We start from the raw sequence: 21901 nt of genomic DNA, 5'->3' as shown, positions 1-21901 counted from the left end.
TCCGTCCCCCAGCTGCGCACAGGCGCTGCACCGCCTCCTGATTTCCTTTTCTCCTGCTTTTGCTTCACCCCCTGGGCCCGGGAGCACCATTCACTCCTCAGACCGGGCACCGTCTCACGCTGAGCCGGCGGTTTCTGTGCGATTCCCGAGCCTTCCGCCCACCAGGGGGTGAGGCACGGTCCGTCTCAGCACGGCCAGGCAGCAGCAGCCACGGCCAGCGCAGCGCCCAGCGGCGAGACTGGCGGCTCGGAACCCCCACGCCCCCTGGGTGTGCCAGGCCCAGCACCGCCCGCAGCTGAGAGCGGCGGGACAGGACCGAGGCGGCACCGCCTCCCCGCGCCTGCGCACGGCACGAGTCTGGGGTTTAGCGCCGGGGCATCTGCGCCGCACCTGGAACCTGCGGTTCTGCCGACCCCTGTGCCCGGCGCAGCCCGCCCTGCACTGCCCTGCCCCGCCCCGGCCCAGCCCGCGCCGCAGGTGGGGAGAGCCGCTGCTGCGGTGGGGGGGAGGCGGCGGGCCTGGGGCGGGAGCCGGGCTGAGCGCGGCCTGTGGTTGCGAGGCCCTGCCGGAGCTGGGCGGCCGGACGGGGGCTGTTGCTGCGGTTCGTGGGTTTCGGCGAGGCCTGGGCAGGCCCGCGGCGGGGTTTTGCTGTTCCCCGGGCGGCCGGAGCTGCTGCCCGCCCCACTTTGCTCCGAGACCTGCGGCCGGGCGGCTGCGGGGCCGGCCCGGGTCAGCCCGGTAGCGGCCGAGATCTCCGGGCCTTGGTCTGCGTCTGCCGGCTGGAAACTTCGCCATGTTTGCGAGAGCAGCTGCTGCTCTGGCCTGACGGGCCTTGAATCTCAGGGCGGTTCTTGACTTCTGCGGTTTTGGCAGCGTCAGCCTTACCGAGCGGGCTGTGTCTGAGAGGTGGGTCTGTAAAGGGGCTGTGACAGGTGGCACTGGAGGTGCCCACCTGTGCTGAGCAAGTTTGTGGCTGCCAAGTCATTGCCTGACCCTGCTGCGTTCTCTGTTTTGGAGGCACTTGTGATGCCTGTGATTCAGACACAGCTGACAGGCCAGGAGATGGTTGTATTTCAAAATCTTTTCCTGTTTTGAAAAAGAAGTAGGTTTGTAACTTCAAGTTCATATATTTGCATATAAGGGGTAAGAATGCCACTCTAACTCTTTGAAGAAGTATAGCAATCTAGCTTAACTCTTTGAAGTTTCACTGGGTTTCTAAACAAGAAGTATTTTTCCCAAGTCTCATGTGTAACTCAAGATGTGGTGTTTCTGTGTGCGTGGGACATTGTTTGGGTTTTGTCTGTGTACTGTCCTGCTGCAGAGCCAGAGCACTCTGAAGGACGCAGTCTTAAATTCAATTCCCATATCACAACATACTTTTTAATTTACTAAATTCTTTCTTACAGACAGTGAGTTCAAGGAAACCCAGACAAGTCCAGGGAGACTGGAGTGTGTCCATCAGTTAGCAGGGAGAGACTGGGTCAAAGCACAGCTGTTAAGGAAGTAGGGTTTGTGATTCTGCTGACAGTGTAGAGGCTGTCACATATAAAGATGGTGTATTTTTAGCTCTACTATTGTTCAGCATATAAGCTCTGGATAAAAACACAAAGCATTCTTGAGTTTTGGTCAGCTGTAATAAGGGTCCATGTTTGTTTTGGGGGGCAAAGGGCAGAGCGTGCTGAAGGAACATTTTTCACTTGAACATTGTTTTCTCATTTGTGAACTGAGATGTGCCTGTGGCAGCAGAAAAACACTATTAAATTCTAATTATTGAAGCACAAGTACAGTTGGCATTGGAGGATACATGTGCATTAGTATTTTAATTCAAATTAAGGGTGTGTTCCTGAAGTGAATTCCCAGTCATCCTCACTTGTTGCACTCTGGTTCATGGCACAATGTGACCTGGGAGTGCGTGAACTCCCTTCCTTTTGGAAGAAGCTACAAACAGAAAGTGCACTTCAGTTGTCAGTGAGTGTTCAGTCTAGACTGGAGCTAGTATGAAATAAACCTACAAAACCATGTGTATTGTGGATACTGGATCCCTAATAACTGTTTATTTTTGTGGAGTTGTTGCTTGTTCTGTGTGTTTAGTAGTTAATGTAGACATAGCCTGAGCCTACCATGAGTAGAACAGGTAAATTGAATAGTTTTAACACAACAGCACCAGGGATTGATCCCTAAGCGTTCAGACCTGTAACTGTGGCAGCTATTGCCTAAGTTGCAAGACTCAGGTTTCATAGCCTGAAGTCTGTAGGTCAGCTACAAGGAGAACATCAAGGAAAAACTGCACATGGAATAATTGTCAACAACTTTTTCAGGGAATGTTTTTCAATAACTCAGAACTTTATATTTTGTTTAAATAATTCCCATTATTGAACAGCTCCCCAAATGTAAAATGTTTAAAAAGCGCTGTATCAACATAAGGATAAATAGTTTTCCTTCTTGTAAGGGTTCCATGACTGAAATGAATAAAATATTACTAGATATTTACTGAAACAGGAACTGGTGTTTCTTGGTGGTTGTCGAATTACTTAGGAAGATTTCCACTTGCATGGCTTTAAATTTCAAGTGTTGTATGTTTCGAAGTATTTTCAGTGGTATGGCTGAAAAACTATAGTAATGAGAAAATGTTTACATTTCCATAGGTAGCAAAAATTGCTATTGTGATTAATACTTTTTTTTTTTTAACAAGTCTTTAATGCTCCCAATATATAGCACTTATAAAGAAGCTCCCATTGTTTTCCTTTACTGTGAATTGACGCTCTTGAGGGTTGAAGGGAATCATCAGTTTAAACACCTGGAGATCTATGTTTCGAACTTGGAAGCTAGTAGCTGATTCCATGTTCTCAGAAAAACAAAACAAGTCCAACCTTAAAAGCTTATTAGAATTTGACTTGTAGTGTGTTTGTAATCAACTGAAAATTGTGAACTTGGTTTTTAGAGCAAGAAAGTCTTGAATTTTTTCTTTTTCTACATAGAGATTGATGTGTTGTGTGAATGTCTGTGTGATAACAACCCTTTGAAAAGCACTGTGAGACTGTTGCAGCCTTTTGCCAGCTATTGTACTATTCTAGCATAAAAGCCTCTCTTTGGTCCCCCTACATGTTGAGCATATTAGGTGGTCTGAACAAATGTTCCAGTTGCTTCAGGTTGTTACAATTTGGGATTGACTCCAGTTTGACCGGGCCTTAATGCTTTGAAGGTCATAAGGGATCAGAAGGCAACAAGAATCTTATTGGAGTAATGACCGTAGACAAGTAGTTACCTGATATGGAATAAAATGCAGGCCTGGTTTGAATCATTCTTCCTGAAAACTTTCTCCTAACTTTTATTTTAGACATGGGAAAATCACTTTCTCACCTGCCTATGCACACATGCAAGGAAGATGGCTATGATGGAGGCACGGTGTCTGATAATATGAGGAATGGGTTAGTTCACTCAGAATTGCACAACGAAGATGGCAGATGTGGAGATGTATCGCAGTTTCCCTATGTGGAATTTACAGGCAGAGACAGCGTCACCTGCCCAACTTGCCAGGGAACAGGAAGAATTCCACGAGGTAAATTTTCTATATTTCCTTTTTAATCTATAAATTTACTTCATAAACTTGTGCAGTTATAACTATAATAATCTGTAACAAGTAACTTCCCAAGTCAGGATGATTTTTTTTCATCTTTTTGACGGTTTAGTACTAAACATTACACTGGATGAATGACACATAAATTGAGCCAGCTTTGACTGTTACCTGTTAGGTGTTCTCTTGTCTGTACAATTCTAGTATTCCTAGGTTCTCAGCTTTATATGTGCACATATACCTAGTTGTTGCAAGTTCTAAACCTTTAGTTTTGTGACTTTTTATTGCATCTTTTTTTTTAACCACATATTTTAAACCTGTGTATGTCCAAGTGGTGTAGCAGGTTGCCAACCATTTCCCCTTGGACTATGGGGGCTTCATGCTGCTCCCCTTCCCTGTCTTCCAGCTCAGGGGGCTGAGTACCCAGAGAAAAACTGGTCTTACTATTAAAGACTGAAGCAAAGAGGCATTAAGTACCTCAGCCTTTTCCCCATCCTTTGTCACTAAGTTTCCCCTTGAGTCCAGTAAAGGATGGAGATTCTCCCTAGCCCTCCTTTTGTTGTGAATGTATTTATAGAAGCATTTTTTCAGTATCTTTCATGGCAGTAGCCAGATTAAGTTCTAGTTGGGCTTTGGCCCTTCTGATTTTCTCTCTGCATAACCTCATGACATCCTCATAGTCCTCCTGAGTTGCCTGCCCTTTCTTCCAAAGATCATAAATTCTCCTTTTATTCCTGAGCACCAGCTGAAGGTCTCTGTTCAGCCAGGCTGGTAGTCTGTTCCACTGGCTTGTCTTTTGGCACACGGGAACGAACTGTTCCTGCACCTCTAAGATTTCCTTCTTGAAGAGAGACCAGCCGTTATGGACTCCTTTGCCTTTCAGGACTGCCTCCCAAGTGACTCTGCGAGCCAACCTCCTAAACAGGTCAATGTCTGCCGTGCAGCAGTCCAAGGTGGCAGTTCTGCTGACCATCCTCTTGACTTCCCTGAGAATCAAAAACTCTATTGTTTCATGATCACTGTGCCCAGGACGACCTCTAACCATCACTTTTTCCCACAAGTCCTTTTCTGTTCACAAACAGGTCCAGTGGGGCGCCTGCCCTAGTTGTCTCCCTCACCACATCGGGAAGTTGTCTTCCACGCACTCCAGGAACGTCCTGGACTGTTTCCCCTCTGCTGGTTTTGTTTGCTTGCTGCTCTCATACTTTGCTTCCCTTTTCTTTTAATAAAACATTTTGCTTTGTTACATTTCTATATGATAAGCCACCTGTTTAGAAACAGACCTTTGAAAGGAGAATGCAGGATGTCTGAAACTGGGCAAGGAGAGAGTGGCAAATGCAGTGTGCCAAAGCACAGCCTTCTGCTTCAACTGTAAGATCTTCCCTTTACTGAGGGGAGGAACTGATGAGAAAGTTTAATGTTTGAGACTGTGTTGCTTTTGCCAGAACTCTTGTCCAACATAGTCAGATTATGGGGTATAAAAGCTGTCAGAACTGATTTTGACCAGCAGCTTGGGAAAACTGGCTGATGTCTGTGACATATTGCCCTTGTACATACGCTTCACTCAAATTTGGTTCTGGTATAGTTCACAAATACTTCTGTCTCACCTGGGAATAAGTGGCGGGGGCTCAGAATATTTAAACGGTTGAAAATAAGGGACTTGTGTGTTAGCTGTTAAACTTTATACTACGATGTATTCTTTGAGTACCTCTGAAGTCAGCAAATATGAAGTGTCGAAAAGCTATCTTAACCAAAAGACTACAGAGAAGACGGTTTGCTTGGTAACTTGAAATATTTGATAATATTGATGCCAAACTTATAGTGCTAGTTAAAATGCAGTAGTAGCAGGATTCTTATGTTCAAAAGCTTATTTTTTGGAGGATTCTTGGATGTGATAAATTAACTCACATTTGTCTAAGTATTAAACGTTTTGCAGTAACTGTTAAAAATGCATGTTGTCCATAAGTTCTCATGAAATAATATTATTAAAGCTAGAACTTCAGATGAGTTATTAGAAGAAATAACACTGTCTTTTTAATTATTCCTCAGTACTTAAAAAAAAATAATGTTTAGGTTTTATTGAGGGGGGAGGAGGAAAATGTTAACAGAATGACTGCATGAGGAGGGATGACTGTCATGTGATATAATGGTTGATTAGCTAAGTGATAATGCTGGTCAAGTGTTGCAATTGACTTAAAAATGCAAATCTGACTGGGTGTTGAGACCTCTCTCTTCTCATACAGATAAATCTCAATTCAATTTTCTTGTAGAGCAAATAGCAAAAGCTATAGAAACAGATGTAGTCTATGTATTTAAAACATCTGTGGTTGTGTTTTTTTATTTCTACTGTTAAGATATCCCCTCTTAAAAATGCTGTCTAGTGAAGTAACTTGTTGCTTGGAGAATTTCCAGTAGATACTACTTTGACTTGCAGAGTGCTGCTGCTCAGTCCTGTAAGAAATGGTTGTATCATATATACTAGTGACTTCTGAAATACAGTGTATGTATAACTTGTGTTGCCAAGCTGGCCAAACTGATATAGGTGTTTGTTTTCAAACAAACCCGACTTCTGCTTTTCAGAAGAGTACATGTAGAATGCCTTCTGGATTGGTTCTTACTGCCTGAGCTTCTAAATGTTTTTTTTCCAGTGATTTCATATGGTCTGACAGAGAGAGCTGAAAGCTGTTATGTACCTCCATTTCTTCTGAGAAAATTGTGCCAGAGGCATGCTGCCTCGTGAGGATGTATGCAGGGCAGAGGCAGAACTTGTTACTGTTTTGGTCTTTGTGGGCTTGGTGGTTTTTCCTTTCCACATTGTGTAAGCCATGATCTATTTCGGAAGGTGACCTAAGCTACAGAAATATTCTACTTGGGCCCTTATCTGGAATGTAAATGTTTATCTTTAGTATTTATTCTTTGGTGCCATTAAGTTATAACAGGTGTTCTTTATTTGAAATACTTATTCTTTGTTTAAATTCTGAAATGGTGTTTTTATTTCCAGGTCAGGAAAATCAGTTGGTAGCATTAATTCCATACAGTGATCAGAGACTGAGGCCAAGAAGAACGTAAGTTAATAGTTGTGGTACATGAATCTACAGTTAGTTTCTCTCTTCTAGTTAAAATTCAGCAGTTTAAAGGAGATGGTGTTAAGAATAATCAAGCAAAAGTCACCGGAATGTTTTCTTGCATTCAGTATTGAAAGAATCCTGCTTGTAATATCAACCTTAATCTCTAACTCTTGGAGAGTTATTGAGTAACAGGTATGCGTACTCCCATCACAGTATGTCTTACAAAGCCAAGAAATACTGTATCATTTTGATTGATCTAAGCAAATGTATCTCCAGTGTTAAAGTCTGAGTAAAGTGATAACTGCTTTAGACCAGTCCTACAAAATAAGTCACCTGGAAATTAATTTGTAAAGCTCTGAGCAGCTAGCAAAATCAATGAATTCATCATTCTGATATAACATATGTAACTTTCTTTTCTACAACCTACTTAAAGGTTTAACTACAGTGCTTAGGGCTTTTTGTTCTGACTGTTTTTGTGTGGAGAGTGTGTGTTTGTTGTTGTTGTTGGTTTTGTTTCCTTAATTTTTGGATGTTTCCGTAGTAAACGGAAACGAGTGCCAGGAAAGAAAATACAATAACTTCACATAATGCTATCCTCAATCATATGTCTGATGTAGTAATAGTACAAACTTGAAACATGTTACTTTAGTATTCTAATTTTGAGAAAATTGGAGCTTCAGTTGAGCCTTTTATTTGTGTATTTTTTTATTATCATACATGCACACCCCTTTTGTGTTAGGTTAATTGTGAATTTCCTGTTCCTTAGTGGGAGCCTAACACTTTCCTTAAAAGTCTCTTCTGACAAATAATTCTGTGTGAGGCATGTAAGAACTTTATTCTTCTTTCTGGGTGTGTTGTGCAAGAGTCCTGCAGAATGACACAAGTTCTGCTATAAATAAATTTTAAGAGGAAGTGCTTATGTTTCAAAGTACATAAATATTTACCTCTTCTGTTTTCCTCTGTAAGTTAAAAATGTTGGGATAACAGCATGTTTTGACATTTGATTTCTGATGTATATACGAGAGTAACATCTCTGTTTGAGACATAGATGTGAAGGGCAACATAGTGTTGTTTTTTTTCCCCTCCGTTGGAAACCAATGGAAGCTAGAAATAGGCTGAACTAGTTGTATTGACTAGTCGACCTCCTTATCACTTAAAGGAAAATAACATGCCACTATTGTTTAACATGCTTTTGACTCTGAAATGTGTTCTTTTATTCCCCAGAAAGCTCTACGTGACTGCTTCTGTAGTTGTATGTTTACTGCTTTCTGGGCTGGCTGTATTCTTCTTGTTTCCTCGCTCAATCGATGTTGAATACATTGGTGTGAAGTCGGTATATGTCAACTATGAACAAAGTAGACGTATAATATATCTGAATATTACGGTAAGTCTAGTTATCTGCTTGGACATCTGTAATGGATAAATGCAACAAGAGGTACTACTGTGACAGTTTAGTGCCTTAAATACAAGCAGATATAATGACCAGTTTGAAAAATGTAACTGGCCCTGCTGTGGCTGGTTCCAGTGTATAAAGCTAATAGAGGTGTACTTGCAAGCTACCATTGGGTATGTTCTTCTCATGGAAACAGTGACTTTGGAGTTCTCTGCATTATTTTTGGAATGTGGGTGACATGTAGAGTGTGTATGTAGGAACACTATCAAATACAGTCCTGGTGTTATGCATCTTAGCAAAACTGGTTTTGAGGAAAAATGGTTTCTTATCCACTTAAAACTTCACATGCTTCTTGACTTTTTGGTAATGTTGTCATTATAGGATTACCTAAAGACTTCTGGTAGAGTTCCTCATTTTAAATAGAGCAAAGCAGCTATGGGATAAGAAGGTCCTGTGATAGCTAAATGACAGCCATCCTGGCTTGTAACAGAAATAGCGTGGCCAGCGGGATGGGGGAAGTGATTGTCCCCCTGTATTTGGCACTGGTGAGGCTGCATCTCAAATCCTGTGTTCAGTTTTGTGTCCCTTACTACAAGAAAGACATTGAGGTGCTGATGTGAGTCCAAAGAAAAGCAGTAAAGCTTGTGAAGTGTCTGGAACACAAGTCGTGTGAGGAGCAGCTGACGAAGCTGGGGTTCTATGATTCTAAATTTCCTGGGAGGAATAATTGAGGATAAGAAGAAATGCAGTATTTGCAGTGGAGGGTGGTCACTAGGGAAGTCATGCAGAAGTTTTGCTGCTCAGTATATTCACACACACACACACACACAAAAAAAAAAAAAAAAAAACACACACACCAAAAACCTGAGAAAGATTTTAAGTTATTGTCCGTTACCCTCCTTGCTACCAATCCTAGAAGGCACGGAAATATACTTGCATGAGTTCTGATATTCCTGTCTCAGGCACAAATTTGAAAATGTGTGCTCATCAGAATGGATAGCTGTTAGTGTTTTGTGTTTGTTTTGTTTTTCCAGAACACTCTAAATATAACAAACAACAACTATTACTCTGTTGAAGTGGCAAATATCACAGCCCAAGTTCAGTTTTCAAAAACAGTTATTGGCAAAGCACGGCTAAACAACATCACCAACATTGGTCCTCTGGATATGAAACAGGTAAATAAGATAGGCTTTCAAAGTTGAATGAGTGTTAATCATCTTCTATAAATCTACTGATTTGTGTTTTCATTGCTTTTATTTTTTTTAGATTGACTATATGGTGCCCACAGTCATACAAGATGAAATGAGCTACATGTTGTAAGTGTACTCGCCTCTAAATATCACATGGGTCCTACTAAAAATTACAATGGTGCTAAAAACTACCTTTTTTCAAAGTCAGCAGAAATGTATTTGCAGAGATGATGCAGCATTTTCTTTGTGTGAGTTTCATAGTACTAAGAAATAGTTGAACCACGGTTGTTTCAATAGTTTCACATAGTGGCTTGCTGTTCCTGGTTCTCACCACTTTGAATGGTATCTGTATCCCAATGTTTTAGGCCCTGGCAATAGCTACGACCCACTGCTTTGGGGGCAGAAAGTGCAGGTGTGCTCCCCCAAAATGTTCTCTAGTAACTTTCCCACAGACTTCTCTGGTGGTAGAGGGAATTTGTATTTAATTCTATGCAAATTAGAGACTAATTTGTATTTTTTTCTTCAGACAATGTGCATACATTGGTGTAAGCAGTGTTTACATCTGTTCTTTGAACTTTTAAGCTGTTCTATTCATAGCTTCTGAAAGTTCATTTGACCAGCATACTATTAGCTCGGTATATCTTAGTCACAAAACCAGATGTTACTTCTTTTACACTGAAATTCATACTAAACAGAAAGAGGTAACTGCTGAAACTTCTGGTCTGTGTGCAGTTCCAGTGGATGGCAGCCCCTTTGGGGTGGGAGAGAACCTTTATAGCTTTGAAGTGTTGGAATAAATAGAAATAGGTATGAAATAGCACATTGGGAGCTAACTTTAAATAAGCGGAAAGTGTTTTATTTTATTATATCTCTGTCACTTCTTAAAGGAATATAAGTTAGGTTTATGTAAACCCTGAATCCTGTGAATCTGTGCTTGGGATGCATGAGGAATAAATAAATGTGGCCTTCATAGAGCTCATGTTAATACCTACGTAGTCTTGCTTTTGGTGCAATAATGTGCTGAAACTTCTTTCATGGTCAGTACTGTGACCTTAACTTCAGTAATGCTGTTGAGAGTGTGTTGCCAACAATAGCTGCAACTTTTAACTGCAAACTGGTCACTAATCTTAAAAAAAAAAAAAATGGATGACTTTGGGTGTATAGAGAGACGCGGACAGGCAAAAGCTGCTCTGCTTGACCTGTTAACAGTTATTGTTGTTGATGGGGTTCTGCTCCTTCACTGTACTGTGAGTCTTGAAAGCCTGGGTTCACTGTGTGGAATAACCCTGGAGACAGCTCATGGGCTTCCTTAGTTTGAACACCAAGCTGACAGCTTCAGCTAGTCTTAGTGAGGTTTTGTATTAGTTACTATTTGGGTTTTTTTCTCCACACACAAGTATTTACATTTCCAAGGAAGGCACTAGGATAATCTTGGTAATACAGATAGTATTGTATTTTCACGTTTCGCCAGCTAGTCCATTTAGGTCTCGTGTTAGTCATAACTAGCTGCTTGTTTGGATCCTGGAGAGTGTGTGTCCTTCAGTCCTGTAAAATCAGCTTAGGTTGAATACAGGAGACCTTAGAGACCTGAAGTGTCTGCATACAGTCATCTGGCTCCAGCAGGCCTGTATGATGAAATCAGCATCATACATTTATTTTAGAGAACTGGCTCTATGTGACATTTACCTTCACTGTAGTTTCCTAGCTACAGTGTTATGCTGTGTGGTGTGTTTGTTTTGGGGGCTTTTGTTTTTTTAAGAAAAACTTATTTCCAGATACTCTGGACTTAAAACAAGAGTGTGGTGGTGGTGTACCTCTCTGCTTGTTGGCTAGTATGTGCTGTTGGGTACGAGCTGGATTTGTATGATGTTACATGTTGTCTATATTTTGGATTAGGAAACTACTATAACTGAAAGTCTCTGGTATTATGGTCTAATTAAATCCTGCGTCAAGCCTAGCAGGAAAAAAATTCCAAATATTTGTCATTACTATAGATACCAATATAAAAGTATTTTTAATACCAAACTATTTTATTTGTATTTTCATATCATTTGGTTCACTTCTGTTTATTCAGTGTTCAATACTTCATGATAGTGTTTGGTGCTGGGGAAAAGAATGACAATGGCATGCAAATCTTGTAGGTGGCTGCCACGCAATCTTCTTGCACTGATCACACGCTTTTCATTCCAGAGCTGATAAATTTGTGACCAAGAGCAATTAATTTAAGGAGGAGGGAAGGGAAAGTATACACTTACATAGCGCTCTGTATAACTGCTATATGTGTACATCAGAAGATGTAAGTCTTAGCAGGGTATCTCACAAGCAAACAATAACTCTGACTTGAAAAATCTCTGCAGGTTGTTTAAAGGTCATGATGCATAATACAGAAAGTGGAGGAGTGCAAAAAAATAGTTACTTTCCAAAGTTCTTGGTACTTTTTGACCAAGAATAACAAGCCTTCAAGACTTTTTTTTTTCCCCCCCTCCATATAAATTGCTGCTTTTACAATAAAAGATACTGAAGTTGGCATAGCATTGATCATAGAATAGTTTGGGTTGGAAGGAACCTTCAAAGCTCACCAAGTCCAACCCCCTGCAGTGAGCAGGGACATCTTCAACTACATCAGGCTGTTCAGAGCCCCATCCAGCCCAGCCTTGAATGTTTCCAGGGATGGGGCATCTACCCTCTCTCTGGGCAACGCATTCCAATGTTTCACCACCCCAATTGTAAAAAAATTATTATCTTTTGTTTTATACATTGAAAGAAAAATTTAAATGTCACATGAAGTTGAATTGCAACAAATTATTGTCTATATCTCTTCATAGTAAAAGTCTTCATTAGTGACTAAGTGTTATTGATGTGCTTTAATTTGTTGTTCAGGTTAACTTTGATTAGTTTCACAGGATGCTTTTGTTGGCAAGCATTATATGTAAGCAAGCACATGTGAATATAGTTTATGTGAAAACAAGACTATGTATATAAAAGTAGACTAGGTGAATATACAATCCCTGGCAGTGTTTTTTCAAGAAGTGTTTTAGTTGTCATTGCTAGCAACTCTATAGTCTTCATATACGCAGATAGCAGAATCCAGTTGAAACCACAATTGTTGCTCTTTAGATAATTACCTGTAAAGCTTGATGCAAATCTAACAATTGTTTTTGTTTTTTGCAGTGACTTCTGTACTTTAGCATCTATCAAAGTGCATAACATAGTAGTGATGATGCAGTAAGTATGGAAAAATCCTATTTTTTAAAAGCAACTTCAAAATCCTTGTAATTCTCATTGAAATATTGCTCAAATACTTAATCCTGGAGTCTGTGCATCATAGATGAAATTAAATCAACTTGCTTTCTAGTGTAGTAGCTTCATAGTTCATGAAACTGAGCTGTGTCTTTTGGCAAGTTCTGGTAAAGACACTTGAATAGGTGTAACTGTTGTTACTGGATCTGTTCCGCAGTTGGGCTGTGGCTATGGAACTAAGGTCTCAGATGCTTTGAAATGAGTTTGTGTGTCAGCCACTGTTCAAAAATTGCTGAGGTCTTTGTGATCTTGAAGCAGTTACATGCTTTAGCTTGTCTAATAATTTGCTTTCTCTTTGCAAAGCAAGGTATAGAGTAAAGCTGAGCTTTACCATCTTCTTTAGAAAAAAAATCTGTTCTCAAGGAACCTAATGTCTTTCAGGGAGAAAATCTGTCCCAGTAAACTAGTACTGTTTTTTAACTTTATTTAAAATTTTGTTCTTAATAGTATTACATATTTTGTTCTGCAACTTTTTCCCTAAAAACTCTATGTAAAAACACTGATCTTTAGAATAGGAAACTCAAGCCTCTTACAAAACTAATATCTCCTCTGTTTTTTCTTTTTAAGAGTGACAGTGACAACCTCTTACTTTGGCCACTCTGAGCAAATATCCCAGGAGAGATACCAGTATGTGGACTGTGGAGGAAATACAACCTACCAGCTGGGCCAGTCAGAATATTTAAATGTACTTCAACCTCCGCAATAAAAGCACCTGTTGGTTAGTGTGGAATTACTGCTGCTGATGCTTGCAGAGATCATTTGAACAGGACTGGTACTACGTGAAGGGGAGGGTATGTGCATGTAAAGCCTAGCGAACATGGTGACCTGTTCACTTTAGGTGCAAGGAGGGAAAACGTGCAAAATGTATATAGATGCACTTGTTAAATGTTGTGTTTTCCCCTTCTGTTTGCTTTCTGTTCCTGTAAGGAGTTCTGTCAAGTTATGTGGTGGCAGGGGGAATATCAGGTTCTTGAACTGAATTGGGACCTTTCCTTACAGTGTGGTACATCAACTTAGAGTAACTGTGTGTACGTCTGTATTTAGGTGAAATGTGTCACTAATGAGTATTTTAGAAAAAAATTGATACTCAGAAGTTTTAAGTTTATACTTCAGTTCTTGCTATTTTACTATTGAAACTGGCAGTATTACTACTTAAGTAACAAGATTACTGGGTGTGAAACTTCTACTAGTAAACCAGTGGCTATAGTTCTTTATTTTGGGATTCTACTTTTCATTTGCTATATGTGATTAGAGGTGACATGCAGTCTGTGAAAGCCAGGAAAGCTCTGTTGGAAGACACTATACTTGAATATGTAACTTTCAGAATCTGGCATCTTTTCATTCTGTTCCCCCCACTACTTTGGAGATGATATACAGAGGATATGTATATTAGATTGTTAGATTTAAATTAATTGTTAAATTGTTAGATTTAAAGTTGGATTTAAAAACAAAACAAAACAAAGAATATCCCCAAGAATCATTACTGACAAAGGAAAAAATTGAAGACTGTGGAAAATGAATGAGTAAAGACTTTGACAGTGTCATTTTACTTTGTTTTTTAGTAAACTTCTGAGCACAGCTATTAAAATCAAGATTCTGCAGTTGGAACTAGGTGGAAACTGTTTGGTCATGGGTTTGGGCAGCTTGCTGTAAATTTTCATCATTTTTATTGTTTTAATATACTGTGTATCTTAGCCACTTGTAAGCATTAATATGTTGGGGGATGTATATTTAGTGCACAGGCTCAGTAAGTAATGCAGTATTTATCTGAATCTCCAGAGCACTCACAGTTCACATCAAAGTTACATAAGGAAGAATAAAGCAGTTCTCGCTGTAGGAGTAAATGCTGATGTAATCATGAGAGTGACCTATAACAAAGCTGTTAAATAGTTTCAGTAGGCTAGTTTGCACTGTGAGAATTTCTGGGGTTATTATCAAACATGGTGATTATAAATTTCGGATCTAAAGTTGTCCAGATTCTGAAGGCTGACCATTGCATGGGTTAGGTACAAAACTTTTAATTAACTAGATCAGGATTGTTTTATTTCAGAAACAGATAAGATGCAGCTGTAAGAAGGTACTATTGAGACTATTACATTGTAACAAATAATATATTTTTTTAAAATAGATATTGCAGTTTTTATGCTGCCCACCTCCTGGAAATAAGCTATATAAAATGAACTGACAATAAACACTATGGAAAAGGCTGCTGAGTAACTTATTGCATCTAACAATCTGTTATGATCCAGTATTTCAGTGAAGGTACATGTCTACATTACTGTTTTCTTTTATTGGCCTTCCTTAGGTAGACCTAATTGGGTGGGTGGGCGAAGAATATCAATGATGTAAGACTGATTTAAAATATATTAAGTGACCATACAAAAAGCTCTCCTCTGAATTGCTATGAGCATTTATTCTGAATGTTTAAAAAAATTTGGAACCTGAACTGTCAGTTTCATGTAAATGTTGATGAGATGAAGATGTCAGCTTTTAGCTTTGGAGAACTTCTGGAACTGGAATAATCAATTCTGATTACTTACTGTAGCTACATTCTGAAAATTATTCTGGAATCTGGGCACTGAAAAGTAAACATTCTTTATTACAGCTTACAATCATAACAAAAACTAGTTCACAAGTGACTCTAATCTTCCTAGAGTATAGATGAGGCTCAGTCCTATGGTTGACAATGCATGCAGAAGCTTGTCTGATAGACTGAGAAGACAGAGGTGATAACTAAAGGCCAGGACAGTGGAGAGCTAGCTAGAAGCAGAGGGGTATACTCTTCTATATTACCTGTTGTAGAAAGATTTGTTTATATTGGAGACTTGGGAGAGAATTCTGGTTCAAATCATATCAGATCTGAAGTCTGCCAGCAAGTGATACTGGCTTTTTCTTTTAGACCCAAGCATTTATGCCCAGAGTATTGGTTTTGTTTGTTTGGGTTTGTGGTGGTTTGGGTTTTTTTAAGTTTAAAAAAAAAACCAAACCAACCAAACAAACAAAAAACACCAAGCAAACAAAAAACACAGCTCTAGGTAGATATTTATATCAATTTAAAACAATTTTTTTCTTCAAAGTATAAAAGGTGATATAAAATAACTGGAATGACACAATGACAGGATTATTTGGTGACAGTAGTGAATGCTGCTTGAACAAGTATGGCAGAGGGCAGGCTACACTGTTACACAGTCTTGAGACTCATACTGACATTTGACAGTTTAGTGGACATGCTGAGCAAAATAAGTACTTAAATCTGTGGGTCTTATATTGCATGAAATGCTTGGCATTGGCTAATTTAAAATAAAGAATTATGAGTGGATTTGTTCTTTCCATGTATGTGATGGAAGGAGGAAGATCCAACTCTTAATGTCTGTCATCCGGGATGTCTAATGGATGTAAACTTTAACACCATCAATTTGCAGTAGACTTACTGAATGACTAAGAATTCTCATCTTAAAAAGTAAAGGGTGGGGTAAAGATTCTGTTAGTGAACCCTCAAATTATGTTACAGGAGAATCAAAGCCTTAAGGTTCCACATGTGCTTATATGTCATTGCAAAACTGTCAGCATGTTACTAACCAAATGAGATAAGTATTTGAATTTAACTACTGATCTTAATATAGCATCTTGTCTGATAAGCAGGGAAGCAACAGTTTGGATACTTAACTTAGAATTGATTTCGGTGGCTGAGCTTGGAAACATGATAAGGGAGCAAGGGAAGTCAGTACTAACTTGTATAACTTCGTGAACAAGCTGTGGGAATAGATCCAAGTGATGGACCTGTAATTATTTCACTTTTTTTAATCTTGATTTTTAAATAAAAAGGCAAGCCTTTCAGTTCACTGTAAATAAGTACAAATTCTCTCTAGAAGGTCAGCTTTGAAGAATTGTGATTTTTTTTTTTAATTTATTTTTTTATTTTATTTTTTCCCCTCCTGTTTGTTTTCCTGTGTGTAAGGTGATTTCTGAAGGACTTCTTGTGAAGTGATTCATAACTTGCAACTTCCCCCTAATCTTCAAATACTCTCAGATACATATATAGTGGCATGGTAGTATTGTGTTACAAGGGATTTATTTCTAGTATAATTCCTTTCACTTGAATTCTTTGTAGCAATTTCTGTACCAAAACCTGTTGCACTTTAAAATGGAAGCTCTGTTAGTTATCTCTTAAAACAGTGGTCCAGATGTTGCACTTTAATGGCAGAACTGAAAAGCAAAAATTAATGTGTTCTGTATAGAATAACTGTAAAATTTGAAAATTATAACGAGGTAAATTAATATGAACACTTAAATGCATGAAAATGTTGGCTATTTGGCCAACATTCTGACCTGGAGAACAAAATTATTTTAAATATGGTGCTTTAAAAATAAGCCACCAAGAAAACTCAAAGATCTAACCATCAAATATCTGTTTGAAGAGGTTTAAAGGGAAGTGCTCTTACTGAAGATGTAGTACCTGACACTTACTCTTGAATTCCTGGTGTGGGGAAAAGCCTGTAGAAGCTCATTCATAATTTGTTTACTCATCTTGATATTTAGGGGTTAGTTGCTTGATTCTTGATCTTTTGTGAGGACAAGCATAACTACCTTTGTTGTGTATGGAATAGCTTTGAAGTTCTTAATGCACTTCTGATGTGTCCATGATCTTGGTATTAATGTTGTTATTTTCCAGCCTTATGTTGGCAGACTTAACTACACGCTTTAGTTGACTTTGCTCCAAATTGTCCTTGAAGTTCTTCAAGTGAAAAAAATTTCTTATACTAGTACCTTGCAAATGTGACTCTAGACTTCTTAGCATGTGGTGTATAAAGCCAACTGCTTAAGCACTGAATCTCTAAGTGCTTGGGTTGAACTGTTGAGGTCTTTAACCATCTGACTGAAGTGTTGTGCCCTTATGATGGGAAAGATAGTGCTTGGAGTAGCATGTGAAAGATTTCTAGATTCAGACAATGTTAAAGAGTAATTTTTTATTCAGCGTTTAAGGTTCCTTTTTTCTCGCTTCTTCTTTGGCAGGGGTGGTTGGTTTGGTTTTGCTTTTCTTCCCACATCCCAAATCTTAGTGGGACATCTGTATGTTCCCAGACAGCATCTTCCAAAATGGGTGACTTGTTTCAGAGCTGGGCAGCTGTGTGAAGCTTAACATCAGGTGGACTGGAGTTCAAGAGTTAAGAGAAATTAGACTAGCAGTAATATGTCTGAGACCTAAATTTTTTACTTGCCTGTCTAACAAAATGCCACAACCTTAGCAATGCTTCCAGGCTTACTATTACTTCTGAAAGGAAAGGGTGAGTAATGTAAGTACAACCAATGTATTTCAATAATGGATTACTGCAACCAGCAAAACATTTGTTAGTGTTGGCCCTGATCATGCCAAATAGTCTAGATTGGTTTTTTTTGGCTTCGGGGATGGGGAGAAGAATAAACTCAAGCCAAAACCCAACCAAAACATGTTGAAAACAATAATTTGGTATAGCAAAAACAACCAGTATTTGTCTATTTGGGAAGTCACCTTCTATTTTACCTTTAGGTGGGGAATTCTGGTCATTACCAGAGGGGCAGTTTGGGGTAGTTTGTTCTGCTGTCCTACAGCTTTTTTCGTGTAAACCTGCTTTTCAGCCTGTAGACAGTACTGTTGGACAGGAACAGTCGTCTGCAAGGAATCTGCACAGCTGAAGTCAGTGTCAGGCCCTGCAGCGGAGTGTGAGACTGTTGGGTGGCAGTAACATGCTGATCCTCTTACTGTCCTCTTCCACCAGCCATTCAAGGGTCTTAACAGCCTGGTGCATGTGTCTTTGGGTACTCAAATGGCTTTTGCTTTGTGTGGGCAGGGATATTTAGTGCCAGACCTGCAAGTGTATTACTGTGCCTGAATATTTGGGGTCTGACTGTCAGTTACTTAGTTCCTTTTCTTGTTTTGTTTAAGGAAGCAAACTTAACCACTGTTAACATCCACTGTACAGAGTGTGCATATAATAGCTTGACATATGTATAGAAATACTAATGAGTGATAACTATTTTTGTAACTTAAGAATTGTAAACTGTTGTTCTTGTAGCTGTGTAGCAAACAATCTATCAGCTTAAGCATGATAAACACTATGAGTCAAGGGGTATTTGGGAATGATTTGTAGGATATAAGCTATCTTAAGATAAGTTAACTGGGACAAGGGATCTTGTTATTTAGAGGTTCAAAATCTGGAGTTAACAACATTATTAATATGTTTCTAGACAGGATTGTTTGACTCGCAATGATATTAAATTTTCTATTAAAAAAAGCTTGAGTCATGCATCTTGTTTTTCAAACTGACTTAATTTTTGTTTCCTCCTTCCATATCTCTCACAAGTTTTCCCCCTATCTCCCCATATTTTTCCCACACACTGTCATGTATTTTCAATGCTATGATTTCAATTTTTGTAACTATCGGCATTCTATGATGTAAAAACTTCGCAATCTACTTTTTTTTATATATATTGTTTTATTTTAAGTCTGTAATAAACTGGAGTATCTGAAAGCTAAGCACCATATGTGAATGAATTACTCTTGCCAGACTGGACCACTAAAGGAACTGAGTTAAGAACCAAGGCTGTGGTGGTGGGTTGACCCCAGCCAGCAGGTGAGCCCCCACCCAGTCACTCGTACACTTTCCCCCCCAGTGGGATGGTGGAGAGAATCATAAGGATAAAAGAAAGAAAACACATGGGTCAAGACAAAACCAGTGTAATAGGGGAGCGAAGCTGTGTGCACAAGTGAAGCAAAATAAGGAATTTATTTCCTGTCAGCAGGCAGGTGTTTACAACAGGATGACAAACACCATCGCCCTGAAATGTCCGTCCTCAGCTTTGATTGCTGAGCATGATCCCATATGGAATCATCCCTTTGGTCAGCTGGGGGCATCTGTCCTGGATGTGTCCCAGCTTCTTGAGCACACCCAGCCTGGTCACTGCAAGGCCGGACAACAGAGAATATGGCTTTCTTTGAAGCATTCAGAGTATTTGTGGCATGTTCAAATGTTACAGGTAGTCTGTTACAGGTGTTTTGGAACACCTTAGTGGGGTTTTTAAGGTTTCTCCTAGAGAAACCTATTGTATATTCATGACTGCTACATTATTGTTCTGGTATGACTTCTAATGGGGGCTTAAGGTGTGGGGCTTTTTTAGACTTTCATTTCAGCTTGTGGATCTCTTTAAAAAATGCTCATTTAAAAAGAAAAACAAAACCAAACAAAAAAATACTAAGGTTATATGGGAAAATTAGTCATGCCTGCTATTTTCTTATACAGTCCTTTTTCTCCCTCAGTTGTCATAACTCTTGTCCAAAGTTTCCTATTCAGACAAGGCCTTTATTGAACACTGTAAATTGGAGAAAAAAAATAACCTCTAAGCAGTATTTTACCATATATAAAAAAGAACTTGAAGACCTGTGAAGAACCACTTCTCTCTTGTTCTACCTGTCTGGGGACAGGTAAGCAAAAATACGTCTTCAGCAGTGAACAGTTTTATTTGATCCAAATACTTCAAACTTACATGATTTGGTTCCTCACCTGTGTTTTTTCTGTCTGGAGCAGGTAGGGGAATACAAGGCTGAATTCCAACCAGGAACATTTCAAACATCACGTCTATCTGGAGAGCTTGAAAGGGAATGATGAAAACAGGTAAGCAGATATTAATTTGGACAGGTTTAAAGACCTAAAAATTGCTATTCTGGAACACCTAAAGTAGATATTTTTGAGATCTAACTACTGAAAGATCTGACATCTTAAAATAACAAACTTCTGAAAGGTTTTGGAGGTTTCCTTGGCTGGCTGTAGGTTGCTTTCATTCTCGACATCTCATACAGCTTTCTTTATATAACTGAGCACATGTTTGAGATATGTTATTGTGCTAATACCTGTTCACCTGAGAACTTTGGATACACTTGTGATGAATGACACTAATTGCCTTCCAGTGTGAAGACAATGTCTATCTGTCGACTTAAAGAATACCAAGTCACACATTTAATTTTGTTTCAAGTCTCTCGATGTCAGATGAGGTAAAGATCTGTACATTTTTGTTTGATTGGATTGTTTTCTTTTTTGCCTTCTCCTCCAGAAATCCCTGCCTCTTAAGCCTGAGAGCTGAGATGTCTCACTCGAAGTTCCTGGGTATGGGTAGCAGGTGGCATGCGGTGTAATGAGCTGCCATGGGTGCTGTGGAGCTGACACTGCTCCATGATGAAGCTGCTTTTTCATGAGCCAGTGAATCACCTAATACAGTAAAACTAGATTAAGGAGCTGCAGCATCGCTGTAATGTAACATTTCACTGACTACAGTTATGGGTGTCTGAAAGGTAATGATGTATAGCATTCTTGAGAGGTTTTTAGGAAGTAACACTTCTAGCAGCCCTAGCAATATAGTTGAGGTTGAGAAATGAACATAATTTGCCTTTGTCTGACTTTGACAATCATATCACAAGGCTGTTGTTCTGGTATTGGTCAGAGGAGTGATGCAAGAGTTACCACAATAGATGGCAGTATCTAGAAACACAATAGGTAAAGATACAATGACTATTTTTCATTCGTTTTTGAGGCTTATACACTACTGGGGTATATATTCTTTCTTAAATGTTAAGTATGTCTTAAATAGCTTAGGTTTGGGTAATGTTAGCGGGTGTCTGCATGGAGATGCATTTAAGTGGTTGAATTCAACCACTGTAAAATTGTGACCAAATTTTACATTCAATGTGTTTAAACATGTTGATGCAATCAGTGGAACTATTTCACTTTCCATGCTGACACTAAATTTGTGAACTTTTCATCAAATCTATGAATATGCAAAGAAATGTTAAAATGAGCCTTGGAAGTCCAAAATATTGCTGCAGAATGTAAATTCTAAAACTTGTGCTTCTGCTTGCTGCCAGTCCAGAGGTGGGGCAGAGCTGGTATTTCCACACTGCTTTTCATTTGCTGTGTGACCTGACATGCCTGACTTCCCTGTGAAGGATTTGTGACCAAGAGAGGATCCAGCTTTTTGGTATGGGTAAATATTCTCAGGGGTCAGGACTGAAGTGTTGCCTCGTAGACTTTAAGAGGGCCAGCAGTGTTCATGGAGGGAGCTAGCAGATTTAAGCCATTCTTCGATTTCTGGAAGCAAACTAAGCTCTTGTGTAGACATACCTGGTGTCTTGCTCCTGCAGATGGCTACCGAGCTTGTCTTTGGTTTGTTCTTACTAAAAATGCAAAGTAGTAGGACGGAAGGAAGCGGAGACTTAGAAAAAACTAAATGTGCTAATCTTATGTTGCATGCTGACAACTACACTGTTTGATATGCTAATACTTGAAAAATCCGATTCAAACTGAAAGCTGGGTTTCTCAAACAGGGGAGGGATTCAATTTCCTTCTCA

At 39.3% G+C, this 21901-nt stretch overlaps 1 protein-coding gene across 2 annotated transcripts; it reads left to right on the top strand.

Moving 5' to 3' along the window:
• The first annotated feature begins 217 nt into the window (after positions 1-217).
• On the top strand, positions 218-19039 carry TMEM106B (transmembrane protein 106B). 2 transcript variants are annotated; one of them, XM_082044830.1, is made up of 8 exons: positions 218-477; positions 3338-3559; positions 6576-6639; positions 7867-8026; positions 9070-9210; positions 9302-9351; positions 12397-12450; positions 13093-19039. In XM_082044830.1, the coding sequence occupies exons 2-8, from the start codon at positions 3340-3342 to the stop codon at positions 13229-13231; spliced, it is 828 nt and encodes a 275-aa protein (XP_081900956.1). In that variant the 5' UTR covers positions 218-477; positions 3338-3339; the 3' UTR covers positions 13232-19039. The 2 variants fall into 2 exon arrangements, with proteins under 2 accessions (XP_081900956.1, XP_081900957.1); XM_082044831.1 differs by lacking the exon at positions 218-477 and adding an exon at positions 510-906.
• Positions 19040-21901: the final 2862 nt, after the last annotated feature.

Source organism: Streptopelia decaocto (assembly GCF_964273445.1).
Source record: "Streptopelia decaocto genome assembly, chromosome: 2".
Classification (NCBI taxonomy): Eukaryota; Metazoa; Chordata; class Aves; order Columbiformes; family Columbidae; genus Streptopelia; species Streptopelia decaocto.
The sequence above is the reverse complement of the archived record's forward strand: the minus strand, read 5'-3'. Positions and strand labels throughout refer to the sequence as shown.